General features: G+C 38.9%; 1 protein-coding gene across 1 annotated transcript in view; it reads right to left on the bottom strand.

The window, feature by feature from the left end:
• Positions 1-680: 680 nt before the first annotated feature.
• Positions 681-15,866, bottom strand: part of CCN4 (cellular communication network factor 4) — a 44,789-nt gene continuing 29,603 nt past the window's right edge. Inside the window, exons 3-5 of the mRNA XM_007488362.3 lie at positions 13,459-13,716; positions 6,704-6,897; positions 681-3,084 (exon numbers count right to left, since the gene is read on the bottom strand). Coding sequence (XP_007488424.2) covers positions 2,785-3,084; positions 6,704-6,897; positions 13,459-13,716 — 752 coding nt within the window. The 3' untranslated portion in view covers positions 681-2,784. The remainder of the gene's footprint in view (positions 3,085-6,703; positions 6,898-13,458; positions 13,717-15,866) is intronic.

Genomic DNA, 15,866 nt, shown 5'->3' on the forward strand with positions numbered 1-15,866 from the left:
ATCTTGAAAGAAGTCAGGAAAGCCAGGAGGCAGAGATGAGGAGGGAGATTTTTCCAGGAATGGGGAACAGCCAGAGAAAATATCCAGGCATGAGAGACTGAGTGTCTTGTTTGAAGAGCAGCAATGAGGTCAGAGTCTATGGATCAAAAAGTACAGGGATGGAAGATAAGTTGTAAGAAGATGGGAAAGGGGAGGGGAGAGGTTATGAAAGACTTGGAATGCCAAACCGAGACTTCTATAGTTGATCCTGGAGATGAGAATGAGCCAGTGGAGTTTATTGAGTAGGGCGTGGGAGGTTGACATATCAGACCTGGACCTTAGGAAAATCACTTTGTTGCCTGAATGGAGGATGGATTATAGGTAGGCAGACCCACCAACAGGCTATTGCAGTGGTTCAGTTTTGAGGTGATGAGGGCCTGTACTAAGGTAGCAGACACATCATTAGAAAGAAGGGGGAATATTGGAGAGATACGAGAAAGGAGAAATAGAAGGGCTTTGGGAACAGATTGAATATGGTGGGTAAAAGACAATGAAGAGTCAAGGAAATCACTAAAAAGCAGATCTCCATGTTAAGTAATACTTGGTAAATTTTTATGTCCTAGTTTAATATTAAGTTTGAGATTTTTATTTTATTTTTGACTCCAGGAGTCCAAATGAAACACTTTGTCCTGGTCCACTGGTCATTTTGCTGGTGATTTATTATTTTTCATGAGAAAAATCACAAATGCAGAACAGAAATACAAATTTCCAGTTTGGGTAAATAAGGATCATGCAATGATAAGCAATGAGCAACATCATGAAACATGGGTATTTTGACCTCATTTTGCCCACCATTTGTAAATTCTGATAAATTTCTCTATCCTTTTAAAATATCCTTTACAAAAATACCTCTGTAAGATTACTTAAATATTAAGTCACAGTTTGAAAATTATATATATTTATATATATACACACATACATACATATAGACAGAAATATGTGATCAGCCATTACATTAGTTAAATGATTCTCACGAATAATTCAGCAAGACATTGTTTACACATTTTTGTTCAACTAGAAACCTTTAGAAAAATCAGATATAATATTTCTGAGCTATAATGCTTTTCTTACCACATAGATACAGAGTAACAGAATTGATGAAATTAATAAGATTATAAATGGCAAGACCAAAGGAATCTAGTTTCTTTTGCTTTTGCCTGGCATCCCACTCAGCCTCTTGCCGCAACTCAGACACAAGACTAATGGTGGCTCGCCAGAGGTCCTTGCTCTCCTCCATACACAGAGAAGAGATTTATGCCCAGACAGAAGCCAAAGTGAGTCACGTGACTTACAGAAATCTAATAATGGTACCCAACATGACATCACTTTGAGTTACATTTGAAATCCTATGGATTTGGACCACAGATATCACATTACCATTTCTAACCAGCACCAGGCTTCTGCCTCCATAAGATCAGGGTATGGTACTACCCAGCTTTTAATCGAGAGTGACCAATTATATTAGCCTTCTTCATGCTGTCAGCAGGTTTGAATGTAGCCTTTTATTTAAGTTCTGAATCTAATTGTATATTTCTGATAGAATCGAATGACATCTGTACCCATTAGTTAGCAGACAACAGATGCCTCACTGCCCCCTGCTGCCTTCTAGAGGCTTTCATTATGGTCAGTAGAGTTTCATTTCCATTTGGCTCCCAATGAGGAGTTATAAGGAGAGCCATGAGGAAAGTATGTGGGAGGAAAGTATGAGAGCAATATGTGGAGTGGCCTGGAAGCATCCTCCATGAGTTTCTCCAACTCTCTGTGCTGGGAAGAGCTGATAATGCACTGTATGCCAGTTTATCTAAGACATAGCCTATGCAACAGAATATGTCTCCTTTGGTTATTATTACTGATAACAGCTCGCAGTTATGTAGCACCTTGCAGCTTTATTGTGATTATGTTTGATCTGGACAAAAATTCTATTAGATAGACAGGGCAGGGACTATAATCTCCATTTTACAGATGGAACTATGGCTCAGAGAATTTGCAACTTGTCCAAGGTCATACAGTTAGTAAGGGAAAGAACTTGACCCCAGGTCTTGGAACTTCTAATCCTTTGTCCTTAGACTTGCCTTTACTATCAGGCTACACTCTCCATCAGACCCTCAACTATCTGCAGAAGACATAATGAACTGGGAGAACTGGTTAAGGGAACCCTGCCATGAGTTTACCTATGAGATGAAAAATGCCTTTAATTGATTACTTGAACATGTTTGGGTTTTTGCCAGTTAGGTTTTTTGAAGGGCAGACCTATCCGTGCCCTCGTTGAGTCATAGGCAAAGAGAAAATGAAATATAAAGCTATCAGGAGGAGGTTTTTATAGGGAACAAAACAGAAGTAGAAAAATAACATGTATTATCTTTTCCCTATGTACCTCCTGAGCACTTTGGAAGTGGAAGGCAAAGCCTGTTAGGAGTGACTTGGTTGTTAGGTAGACATGAAATAAACAATAACCACATTGTGATAGCTAGCATTTTTTGATAATGTCTTAAGGTTTGCTTATTTAAGGTATTTGAACCTTTTCTTCAAATAGCACCAAATCTCAATGAAGAGACTTAAGAATTCAGGCAGAAGGTAATATTCAGATAGGATCGAGAGGAGAGAACTCAACCCTTGTCGATCAACAGATGTCTTGTAGCAACCTCTAAAGGGCTTGGAATCTGTCCATGTGAAAGGGAATGATGTCTTTGTCTCCATGAAATATGATCCTCCTGGATCTTGAGATCATCTTCACTTTTTCCCTGCCTAGTTGGCTATTTCTGCATAATCATGGTATTGTTCTAGGTCTGCAAAGATGTCATTGGGGTTCCTACAGCTCAAGTTGCAAAAGCAAGCATTGATCCACATAAGTTTCCAGGAGAAGCCTGGGCCATCAGGACACTGGAAATTCACAACAATGGTCTTGGACTTGTATGGGGTGCAGCACCTATTATCTGTGCAGATTCCACAGTACTTGGGTCTGTAGCTGTTGGTGCTCACACAGCCAGAGATAGTTAAGTTCATTGGAAGCTCTGCTTGATACACAGCCAAACATTTCTTCCCTGGCTAGAGGAGAAGAAAGCAAGATTCATTTAGTTTGGTCTTCAGAGTACTCTTTGGCTTCCTATCTTTTATCTAAGCCTTTGGCCACTTTATTTCAACTTAAGTGATCCTTCTCACCTTGGAATCATAGACTCTAAGAACAAGAGCAACTCTAGTATACAGAATGTTAGAACTGAGAAGGGCCTCAGAACAGATTGATAGAGTCAAAAGAAGTTTTAGAACTTGAAATTTTACAACATAGAACATTAGGACACAAAGTGTTAGGGCCAGAATTCTTCTTAGAACTTGTAATGTTTAAACATAGAATGCTAGAACTCAGAGCTTTATAGCTGGAAGTAACCTTAGAACAAAGACAATGAGAACACAATTTTGGAGCATAAAGACTTTAGAACTTGTAAATGTTAGAACTCAGAATTCTGGAACATAGTGAAAATTGATCTTAGAACAAAGAAGATTAGGACATAGAATATTAGAACTGAAAGCATCCTTAGGACAAAGAATGTTGGAGTAAGAATTCTAGAATGGTAAATCCAAAATGAACATCTGGGATCATGTTAGTCCATCTTTCCTTATTTTACAGAAGAAGAAACTGACTGCCTTCTCCCTGCCAGCTGCTAAATGCCTTCCCTTCTCAGATTGCTCTCCATCTAATCTCTCTACATCTTTTATATAACCAGTTATTAACATTGTCTCTCCCATTAGAATGATGTGAGCTCCTTGAGAAGAGACTATTTTTTGGTTATCCTTTCTATCCACAGTATTAACTGCAGTGTTTGGAATGTGTTAATAAAAGCTTTTATTGAATAACTGATAGAAGTGGGACATGATATGCTGAAGAACATAGAGTGAATTAATAATTCTTGATTCAACCCTGAAAGCCAGATTTCTTGGCTCTCTCTCATCCCTTTTGCATATATCATCCTTTTATTTTATTTTATTGTCTTTTTTCCTTTACTTTGGTCTTTTACAATCATAGTGCAGATAAAAATCCAGATCCATATCTATTCCTCTGTTGTACAACAAGTCATCCTTACAAGCATGGCACAAAGGTGAACTAAAGAAGGTGTTCAAAGACCTCCTGAGAAAGCAGCACTCCAATCTTCTCCAGTAACATATCCTTTGATACCCTCATCAGAGACATAAAGCTGGCCTGCAGGGACCAGAGAACTTACTCAATGGAATCATTCTATTCAGTTTAACACATGTATTTTTTAATTTTATTTTTTAAACCCTTATCATCTATCTTAGTGTCATTTCTGAGACAGAAGAGCAACAAGGGCTAGGCAATTAGGATTAAATGACTTGCCCAAGTTCAAACAGCTAGGAAAGTTTAATACTTGTATTAAGTGATATTTTATTTATCAAAAGGATTATGAGTTAAGGCCTCACACAGAGTGTCTGTGTAGGAAGAATCTGAATGGGTGGGGAATATTGATCTTTTATTCTCCAAGGCTATTCCCATAGAATGCAAGCTCTTAAGAGTTCTACCAAAGTTATTATATTCTGAAGACTAGACCAGCTAAGTAGAGAAATACTTAGCAAGCTAGTCAACTCACCTCCAGCTAGGAAGGTGATGAACTTGAAATGATAAGAGAATAACATACATTTTTGGTCATGGACAATAGACATGGGCAATCTATTTTGCTTGACTATGAATGTTTATGATGAGAACTATCTTCCTTCCTTCCTTCCTTCCTTCCTTCCTTCCTTCCTTCCTTCCTTCCTTCCTTCCTTCCTTCCTTCCTTCCTTCCTCCCTCCCTCCCTCCCTTCCTCCCTCCCTTCCTCCCTCCCTTCGTTTCTTTCTTTCTTTCTTTCTTTCTTTCTTTCTTTCTTTCTTTCTTTCTTTCTTTCTTTCTTTCTTTCTTTCTTTCTTTCTTTCTTTCTTTCTTTCTTTCTTTCTTTCTTTCTTTCTTTCTTTCTTTCTTTCTTTCTTTCTTTCTTTCTTTCTTTCTTTCTTTCTTTCTTTCTTTCTTTCTTTCTTTCTTTCTTTCTTTCTTTCTTTCTTTCTTTCTTTCTTTCTTTCTTTCTTTCTTTCTTTCTTTCTTTCTTTCTTTCTTTCTTTCTTTCTTTCTTTCTTTCTTTCTTTCTTTCTTTCTTTCTTTCTTTCTTTCTTTCTTTCTTTCTTTCTTTCTTTCTTTCTTCTTTCTTCCTTCCTCCCTCTCTCCTTATCTTTCCTCTCCCTCTCTCTCATTCACTCTCTCTCTCTTTCTTTCTAAAGGGGGTAGCAATGGGAGGAATAGATTACAACTTCATATACAAATAAGTAAATAAATGTATTTAATTATATATATATCACCAATTATCCAAAGTATTTGTTTTTCTTTGTTATTATATTTAAATTATATATATATATATATATATATGGGTGTATATATGTATGTATTTATGTATTAACCCTGGTGGACCATTAAACAAAGAAAAATATAAAAAGGAATTTAGCATTGTGAGATCTCTTTCTGAATTCACAGAGATGGTGGCAAAGTGATGGGGAAAGGCAGAAACTTTAGCAGTTGGCATTGTAAGAGACATCAAGAATACCAAGATGGAGAGACTAGGGGAGAAGTGAGGATCAGACAAAACTGACTGATTCAGATTCTGTGGTTTGAGCTGATTATCAGATTTTCAGTGTGAATATTTATACTTCAGAAATTAATAAAGGGTACAAATTAGGCCTTATTGTTTTGTTGATTATCTATATTTAGGAAAGCAATGGATAAAATGTTAATGATGCATATTAAATGTGTGTTATTGCATACCTTTCTCCCCCTTGATATTAAACATTTACCAGCACACTTCTTTTATCCCAAAGAGAATGCTATTAAGGTAGAGATGTTTAATCAAAGTGCTACAAGAAAATTAAGGATGGAGAGTTAATTTTTACTCTTTCAGTGGAATGTTAATGCAAGAGTTCATGAAGACAATGGCACTTGAAGGCAGGGAGAGATGTTTAACAGCAGAGGGAGGAGGACAGGGATGTCCATTCCTAGGAATGAAGGATTAGTAAAGTAAAGACAGAGATAAAGGAAAGGGCTAGGTGAGACCTGGTGATGGCAAACTATCCAGTTGTTCTCTTGTTCATGTAAAGGAACATTATAGATCACAAGTTTGTGAAGAGGAAACTGAGTCCCACAGAAGTGAAGTGGTTTGCCTGAAGTCAGATAACTAGTAAGTAGTAGAGCCAAGATTTGATCACAAAGGGCAAAACTAAACTGCTTGATGGTAAGCACTGTCTTTGGCCTCTTTTTATATTCTCAGTGCTTAGCACAGTGTTAGACTCATACTGTATGCTTAATGAATATTGATTGATTGATTGATTGATTGATTACACAAAGGAGGGAAGGGGGAGAGGGATGAGTTACACAGTTCAGTTCAAAATAAAAAATAGATTTCTAAAGAATGAATGAAAACTATGTGCTATGAGCTATGGTATGCTTTTTCTAACAAGCAGAGTCATCTAATAATAGAATGGGATTTCTTGTGAGGTATTGAGTTTCCTGATACTTCAGATATTCAATCAGAAAATATATGATCTGTAGAGTTAGTTTGAACTTTAAAAATTTTGCAAAACAGACAGACCACATGCTGAGGGAACCTTCCGTTGTGATGGGGAGTAGGTCCTACCTTGATGTGCTGGGTGATATCCACCTCACAGGGTCTCAGGTTGCACAAGCGTCTCTCCTTTGACAGTTGGCATTGAGCATTGTTGTTGGAGATTCTGGTAGAGATTCCCATCCCACAACTTCTAGAGCAGGGGCTCCATGAAGATGTGTGCACAATACAATTCTTCTGCCATGACTCAGTGTCTCCTTCAGAAGCTGTGAATGACAAGAAGATTTGGAGCATAGATTTAGAGATGGAATGGACCTTAGAAACCAACTTGGCCAGTTGTCTCACTTTACACTTTATTTTATCTATGTATCGATGTGTCTCTCTTATCAATTATCTCCATCATCTCTAGCTAGCTATCCTCCAGTTATCTCAATATTCTCTTTTATTATGAACATAATAAACAAGAACAATTCAATATGCAAAGAACAAGGAAAGTTTACATATATCACTGTTAGCACATGGTCTGTTAAATAGATTTCATGTGCATGACAAAAATGCCCTGCTTGTCAGCTTTCTTCTAAACTTCCCTCTACTGTTTTTTTAATGTATTTCATTGAGCTCTCCTCCTCCTCCTCTTCCTCTTCCTCTTCTTCCTCTTCCTCTTCCTCTTCTTCTTCTTCTTCTTCTTCCTCTTCCTCTTCCTCTTCCTCTTCTTCTTCTTCTTCTTCTTCTTCTTCTTCTTCTTCTTCTTCTTCTTCTTCTTCTTCTTCTTCTTCTCTTCTTCTTCTTCTTCTTCTTCTTCTTCTTCTTCTTCTTCTTCTTCTTCTTCTTCTTCTTCTTCTTCTTCTTCTTCTTCTTCTTCTTCTTCTCCTTCTCCTTCTCCTTCTCCTTCTCTTTTTTCTCCTTCTCCTTCTTCTCCTTCTCCTTCTCCCTCCTACCCATCCTCTTCTCCCTCCTCTTCCTCCCCCCTACTCTTCTTCTTCCTCCTCCTCCCCCCTCCAAGGATGCCCTCTTTCCCATTTTAGCAGACAAATACGAATTGGCCTGATCTTCCCAGAAATATTAATTAGTCCGCAAGTATGAACTTGAAAGCTAGTAAGCAGCACTGAGCAAGTGTCATGATTACTGATCTGAAAATTGGGGAAATAGCAGAACTTTAGTAAGAAGAACAATAGACTAAAGTCCCATCCCTGCCACTAACTGGCTAAACTAACTAGGCTTCAGGTTCCTCATCTATAAAATGGGTGGGCATGTCTAGATGATTTCTAAGGTTCCATCTAGTTCTAATATTCCATCATCTAGTCTTGGTTATGACTCACTAGCTATGTGGCCCCAGGCAAGCCCTCTCTGGAACTCAGCTCTCTTTAGTGGATAACATATACATCCCCTGCCTACACCATATATTTTTTGCAGGCATCAATGAGATAAGAGATGGGACAGTATTTTGGAAGAGAGGAAAGCATGACTTAACAGATCAGGTGTCTGGAGACCTTTGGCTTAGGAACTGCATGAAATATGCGTGTATCTTCCTTTGAATCTCTAAGAGACAAAGAGAGGGCAATGGGGAGAGATGACCTGCTAGGTAGAAAACTAGAAAGAAAAAAAGGCATTGTACTTGGAGTCCCGAGATTTTGGCTTTACCATTTACTTTTCTGGGAACCAGTGATATTTTTCATGGGCCAAAATACAGCAGGAAAGTCAGAGGTTTTACTGTTGATAGATCCAGATAATAAAGATAGGAATGTGGGTCAGGATAATGATCTTTCTGTCTTCCTTAGCTTTTGTGCTTGCTTGGATTAATTTCAACCCAAATAGGAATCTAGAAAGGAGCTTCATCATCTAGCTTCCACACAGCCCTTCTGGGGTTTCTTAGGCATAGACTCCCCAAGTGGATTTTAAGGCATAGGCTCCCAATAAGGGGTTAAAATGGGAATTATAAGAAATTTCTACCCCTTAATTAAAAGAGATTTATTATAGCTCAATCCAGACTCTAAGTTTAAAGAAAAGACCTCATTTTAACTACTGATCCTCTTTACCCGGCTTTGTTAGGAAGCCCATTTGGAAGGGTATGATGGGTTCATAGTTTTGAGCTAGGAATTGCCCTCCTGACTTTATAAAGGAGAGGCATTCTACTCACCATGTACTAGAAGACAGAAGCCTGATTTCCTAACTGGTCATCCTGCAGAGATGTATCTTAGAGGTCTAGTCATTCAATTGCTTTAATCCTATCCAACTCTTCATGACCGTATTTGGAGGGTTGTTTTTTTTTTCTGTTTTGGAAAAGATACTAGAATGGTTTGTCATTTCCTTCTCCAGCTCATTTTACAGATGAGGAAACTGAGATCAACAGGGTTAAATCAGCTAGTAAGGGTCACACAGCTAGTAAGTTTCTGAGACTGAATTAGAACTCAGATCTTCCTGTCTCCAATCCTGGGGAGCTCTATCCACTGTGCCACCTTACTGCTCCTTCTGAAGTTAGTAGCAGGAAGCAATGCTAAGGGCTGATTACAACGAAGGAATTATGTTCAGCAGAGATATAACTTGCCCAGTACTGACCACCAGACCAGTAAAAGTAAACTCTTTCCAGGGAAGAAAAGAGATATTGTCTCTAGCAGAGAACAGATCAATGACATCGCTATCATTGCCATTGTTGTTATCATCATCATGAGAGATAGCTTTTAGTATTTTAAAGTTTGTAAAGAGTTTTACAACTCTTACTTCATTTTATCCCCACAACAATGCTGGGAGGTGGGTTGCTATTATTATACCCATTTTACAGATGAAGGAACAGAGGCTAACAGAAGTTTAAAGTGATTTTGCCCTACGTAGCTAAAGCTGGATTTGACATCAGGAGAATATTCATGGAATCACAGTTACAAGTTGACCTTGCCATGTAAATGCTCTGACCATCATGCACATGAGCCCTGGTTACATGCATATCTTTCTGTATATGTTCCCTGGTCTCCCATTTTCCCTCTAAGTGTACTCTCTGTGATTGTTTCTGATCACATTCTATGGTTTTCTATGGTTGTGCCCTAACCTCCCCTCCCACATATGGCCAACTATAGGCACTTTATCTGCTCTGCTGCTTGATTAAATATCTTTTGTTTGAACTAATGTTCAAACTTGTGGCTGGCAGGTAAAAGTAAATACATAATACAATGCTGAAAGACTTCAGATGAAGAATGCTATCCACCTCCAGAGAAAGAACTGCTGGAGTCCAGATGCAGATCAAAGCACACTGTCTTTCACATTAGTCTATTTTGGTTTCATATGAATATTCTTTTATATCAATGATCAATATGGAAGTATGTTTTACATGATAATACTTGTATAATCCAGATCAAATTGCTTACAATGGGGGGCGGGATAGAGGAGAAAGGAAGGGAGCCAATTTGGAAATTATAATTTTGGAATTTTGGAATTTCTTATAATTTTGGAAAACGTATGTTGAAAATTATTATCTTTGAATAAAAAAAGTAAACACATGAACTAGAACTCGAGTTGTAAGTTTTGTGTGGTGAGTGTTGATTAAGAAAGAACATTAAATCTGGGGTACTTTTTTTTAAAACCCTTACCTAAGGTCTTGGAATTAATACTATATACAATACTATATATTGGTTCCAAAGCAGAAGAGTGACAAGGGCTAGGCAATGGGGGTTAAGTGACTTGCCTAGGGTCACACAGCTAGGGTGTGTCTGAGGTAAAATTTGAACTCAGAACCTCCCATCTCTAGGCTTGGCTCTCAATCCACTGAGCCATCCAGCTGCCCCACCTGGGGGTATTTTCTTTCTTATTTAGAAAAATTTATTTAATTAATTTAGAATATTTTTCTATGGTTACAAGATTCATGTTCTTTCCCTCCCTTCCCCACACCCTGCTCCTATAGCTGATGCACAATTCCACTGGGTTTTACTTGTGTCATTGTTCAAGACCTATTTCCATATTGTTAATATTTGCATTAGGGTGATCACTTAGAGTCTATGTCCCCAATCATATCCCCATCAAGCCATGTGACCAAGCAATTGTTTTTCTTCTGTGTTTCTACTCTCTGGGGTATTTTCTAAGAGGAACCAAGCATGAACTGCAGAGCCTACAAATAGTAAATCTACTTCATTTCTTTAGGTCTCAGTTGCTTCATCTATGAAATGGTAGGGTTGGGCTTGTTGATCATATTTCTGAGGATAGTATACTTTTTTTGAAGGATGAAAGGAAAAATATAATAAGGATAAGCATGAGAAATAAAAAGGGATGGATATGTGTGTGAAAAGCAGAGAGAAAAGAAATGGAGACAGAATCAGAGGGAGAAAAAGAAAAGAGAAGAGAGGGAGAAAAGAGAAGGAGATACATGGATAGAGAAAGAGTGAGGGAGGAGAAGAGAGAGGGAAAGAAGAGAGGAGAGAGGGGGAGAAGGAGACAGAAGAGAGTGAAAGAGAGGGAGAGAGACAGGGAAGGAGGGAATGGGAGAGAAAGAGGCAAAGAGTGAAGGAAAGAAGAGAGAGGAGGAGAGAGAAAGGACAGAGAAGAGAGTGTGAGAGAGATAAAAGGAGAGACACAGAGAGAGAGAGAACAAAGGAGAAAGAGAGAAATAAAAGGAGAGGGAGAGGGAGAGATTAGAGAACAACTGAGTTCAATAGCCCTGGCCTGATTCCAAGAGCCCAGCTCTATGATAAAGCCTGAACAATTGGTTTAGGGGCGGGGATAAGGGGCAATAGAGGGAGAGAGGTTTGATTCATGAATACAACATCGACTTTTCTTTTGTTTCTAGGTCACCTCCTCCTGGGATCTGCAATAACCAAGTGGCTGCCATGAAGGCACATGCTGTTGATTATCTAGCCTGTCCTAGGGGCAGCCTCCCCCCATCATGGCACCATGGCCTTAGCAGAGAGCTGTTGCAGCTTGTCTGTCTTACCTGGCTTGTGTATAGTAGATAGTAGTCTTTTTTGGGTTTATTTGTGACAGGAACAGGCCCTGATTGACTCATCTATACTTACCCTGAGGAGTAGCTACTGAGGAAAGGTTTGATGCTGCTATATTGGGTAGTCAGGGCACAGTTATGTGGTGATGAGAAAGTCCTTTTCCTACTCAGTAAAGACTCTGATTCCATATCTATACTCAGTAAAGACTCTGATTCCATATCTATAAAAATGGAGGTAAGAACTTCTAGGGTTTTTAGGGAAAGCATTTTATAAACCTTAAAGTGACTTTAGAATAAGTTGATTGTAAGAGTTAGTTCTTTCTTTGTGCCTGGCACTAGTAAACAATAAATACTTGGTTTACTGCTTAATTCATTTTGAAACATGAACTATTATCATTGTACTGCCTGGTATCTTTACCAGAATCTTCCATCCAGTGGCTTTGACCTCTTGGCTATTCCACAAACAAGACTCTCAAACTCTTGGCCCTGGGTATTGTCTCTGGTAGTCCCCATGTGCCTGGAATACTCTCCTTCCTCCACTCGGACTTAAATGGCTTCTTTTAAATTACTATTAAGATAAATTAAATAAATTAAAGTACTACCTCCTACTGAAAGCCTTACTCAGCCCCACTTAATTCCAGTGCCTTCCTTCTATTAATTATTTCCTATTTATCTTATCTACATTTGTTTGCATGCTGTATCACCCCCCATTAGATTATGAGCTCCTTGAGGGCATGGACTGCTTTTCTTTTTTTGCCCTTTTTGTATCCCAGCCCTTAGCACAATGCTTGACACATTTCTTGTTCAGTCGTTTCATGCATGTCCAACTCTTCCTGACCTGATTTTGGAGTTTTTTTTGGCAAAGTTATTGGAGTGATTTGCCATTCCCCTTTCCAGCTCATTTCACAGATGTAGAAACTGAGGGAAGCAAGGTTAAACAATTTGTCCAGGGTGACTCAGCTGGTAAATGTGTGAGGCTGGATTTATAAAAAAAGATGAGTCTTCCTGAATCCAGGCACAGGACTCTATCCATGGTGCCACTTAACAGTTAAATTATTGGTGAGTCCTTCAACAGGCTATTTAATTTCCATGGTAATAATTTTTTTTTTATCAGTAAAATAAGGAGTTAGACTAGCTGACCTCTAATCCCCCTTCTAGTACTAACAGCATTATAATATTTCTGTATCAGGGAGCAGTTATACACTCATGTGTTCATCTACATGGGGAATTCTAGGCATGGAAATTCCTTCCACTAATGTTGATCCAAGACTCATCCATAATTTGTACTTTTTGAAAGCTGCCCGAGGCACTGAGAGACTGTGATGATCTCATAGCTAATTAGTATTAGAGAAAGGACTTGACCTCTGTCCCTCTTGCTTTCAAGGTCAGCTCTGTGTCTTGGGGTTTCTCAACATTCTATCTTATTTTCTCTAATATATTGTAAAATTTGGGAAGGTAGCAATCTTGCTTTAATTTTCTTTGTATCCCCTATAGCATGGATGGGTACAATCACATGACAGGTCCTCAATTACTGTGCTACTTTATTATTTATTTATTTATTTATTTATTTTATAATCCTTACCTTCTGTCTTCACATCCATACAAGTATTGGTTCCAAGACAGAAGAACAGTAAGGACTAGGCAATTGGGGGTTAAGTGAGTTGTCCAGGGTTACATAGCTAGGAAGTAGTTGAGGGCAAATTTGAACCCAGGTCCTCCTTACTCCAGGCTTGGCTCTCTGTCCACTGAGACACCTAGCTGTCCCATGGTCCTACTTTATTGAGTAACTGGCTGCCTAGCAAACACTGTGACCAATGCATAAACTCATTGTTAGGGTTAGAACAGAAGCCCAAATTCTTCCCAATGTGTACATCCAGGATAAGGATCTTCTCCTTTCCCCTGCCCTTACCTGCAGGAGAGATATGTCGTGGCAAAGTCTTGCGAGGTTTCCTGGAATCATCGCAGATCCATTGCTCACAGCATCGGCCAGCCATCTTAATCTTCTTAGGGTTGGGGCACCAGAGACGTGGTGGGCGAGAGTTGGTGCAGAGTGGGATGCAGCCCACAGCCCCATTGATGCAAGTACAGTTGAACTTGCAGTTGGGCTGGAAGGATTGACCATTCCTGTACCTTACCCCATCTAGGACACAGCCTACACCAACCATTTCTGCAAACACACAGATAGGAACCACCACCAGTGATGGGGCAAGGTTGTTATCAGGGAGGTCACAATGGCGACATGAAACAAGTTAGACTCATCAGATTAGGGCAGAAGGTACCAGAGAGTGTCTTTGGTCTTTAAGAGGTGAAAAGAATATCTGACCAGGGGTTAGGCAGAGAGAATCAACAATTTTTGTACCTAGAACAAATGACAGTGGTAGATGTGGAAGTGACTAGGTGGTGTGAGTCAAGGAGTGGGGAGTCAGGGGATCATATCATAGGACCATGTTGTCAATCTTATGGCATGTGTGCCAGAGTGCGCCAGAGGGGCTGCTCCCTTCCCCCTCTTCACACTCACCTAAGACCATTTCTCCCATCACCCATCCCTCTGCTCAGCAGCCCAATGGGAGCACTTCCTCCCTCCCCTGTCTGGGGTAAGGCAGGTGACTCACATGAAATGTGAGGGTTGCAGTTTGGGTACTCAGTCTCTAAAAGGTTCTCTATCATTGAATCCTGGGAAATTAGGACAGTTCTAAGCTACTGAGGGGAGAGAAGCACCTCCAGGATGCTATGGATACTATGAATCTTCTGCTTTGTGGCAAAGTTCCATTGACCTCAATCTAATTGTGACTCTGGAAGCAGGAAACCTGGGTTCAATTCCTAAATTGCCATTAACTTGCTATGTGACCTCTGACAAATCCCTTTACTTCTCCAAATATCAATTTCCTCAGTTGTATAAAATAGAGATGCAAATATTTATACTATCTCCCTAAAATCATAGAATTTTAGCAATGGAAAAGACCTGGAAAGTCAACTAGTTTAATCTGTATCCTAACAAAAGAAAATAGCATTTTTTTGTAGGACTTTCCAAAAAGTACTGTAAAGTAGATGTTGTAAGTAGTATTATTCCCATTTTAAAGCTAAAGAAACTGAGGTTTAGTGAGATTAAGTGATTAGCTGAGTGACATAGTGAATAGTTGGAAAATCTTCAACCCCAGGACTACATTCCCCAGAATTCCTTTTAATATTTTCCCAGCACCCCTTTCCCTGTGTCCTCTTGTTTGCATGATTACATGATTGGTTATAGTTTGGTTAGTGAATAGATAGGGCACTACACTTGAAGTTAGGAGACCCTGATTTTTTTTTTAACCTTTACCTTCCGACTTGGAATCAATACTGTGTATTGGTTGCAAGGTAGAAGAGTGGTAAGGGCTAGGCAATGGGGGTTAAGTGACTTACCCAGGGTCACACTGCTAGGAAGTGTTTGAGGCCAGGACCTTCTGTCTCTAGACCTAGGTCTCAATCCACTGAGCCACATAGTTGCTCCCAGAATCAGAGTATTTCGAGTTAGAAAAACATTAGATATCATCTGGTTCAAATGAGGTATTTAGATGATAGGGATAGAGGGTCAGACCTGGAGTCAGAAAGATCTGAGTTCAAAGCCAGATTCAGCCATTTACTAGCTATATAATCCTGGGCAGATCTCCTAACTGCAATATACCTCAGTTTCCTCATCTATGAAATGGAGATTATAAAGCACTTCCCTCCCATGGTGGTTGTGATAATATTTGTAAAGCACTTAGCACAATGCCTGGCACATAGTAGGTACTTAATAAATTTTCATTCCTTTTCCCCTTCATACCTTTTATTAAGTTAATATCCAAAGCATCTTTGAGATCATAGTGCCATCCAGATATGAATGGATGCATAGTTGCCTTTAAAACTCTAATTCATTTTATTAAATTGTTTGCAAGTTCTCTTTAATCAATCTAAATTCGCCTCTTTGTAAGTAGGTGGCACAGCTGGGCATGGAGTCAGGAAGACTTGAGTTCAAATCTAGCTTCAGATACTTAATAGTTGTATGACCCTGAGAAAGTCTCTAGCCCTCTGTATGCCTCAGTTTCCTCATCTGTAAAATGGGGATAATAACAGTATCTTTCTCACAGGATTGTTGTAAGGATCAAATGAGATATTTATAAAAGTGCTTAGTATACTGACTGCCACATAGTAAGTATTATATAAATACTTATTTTCTCACCTCCCACTACTTCTGTTTAAAAGCAATCCATTCTATCCATTCCTCCAAATATATATGATAAACATGTAATATATACAAGAATATAAAACTATATATGTATATTAAAATAAGAATAGCTT

The sequence above is a fragment of the Monodelphis domestica genome, chromosome 3 (genome assembly GCF_027887165.1).
Source record: "Monodelphis domestica isolate mMonDom1 chromosome 3, mMonDom1.pri, whole genome shotgun sequence".
Lineage (NCBI taxonomy): Eukaryota > Metazoa > Chordata > Mammalia > Didelphimorphia > Didelphidae > Monodelphis > Monodelphis domestica.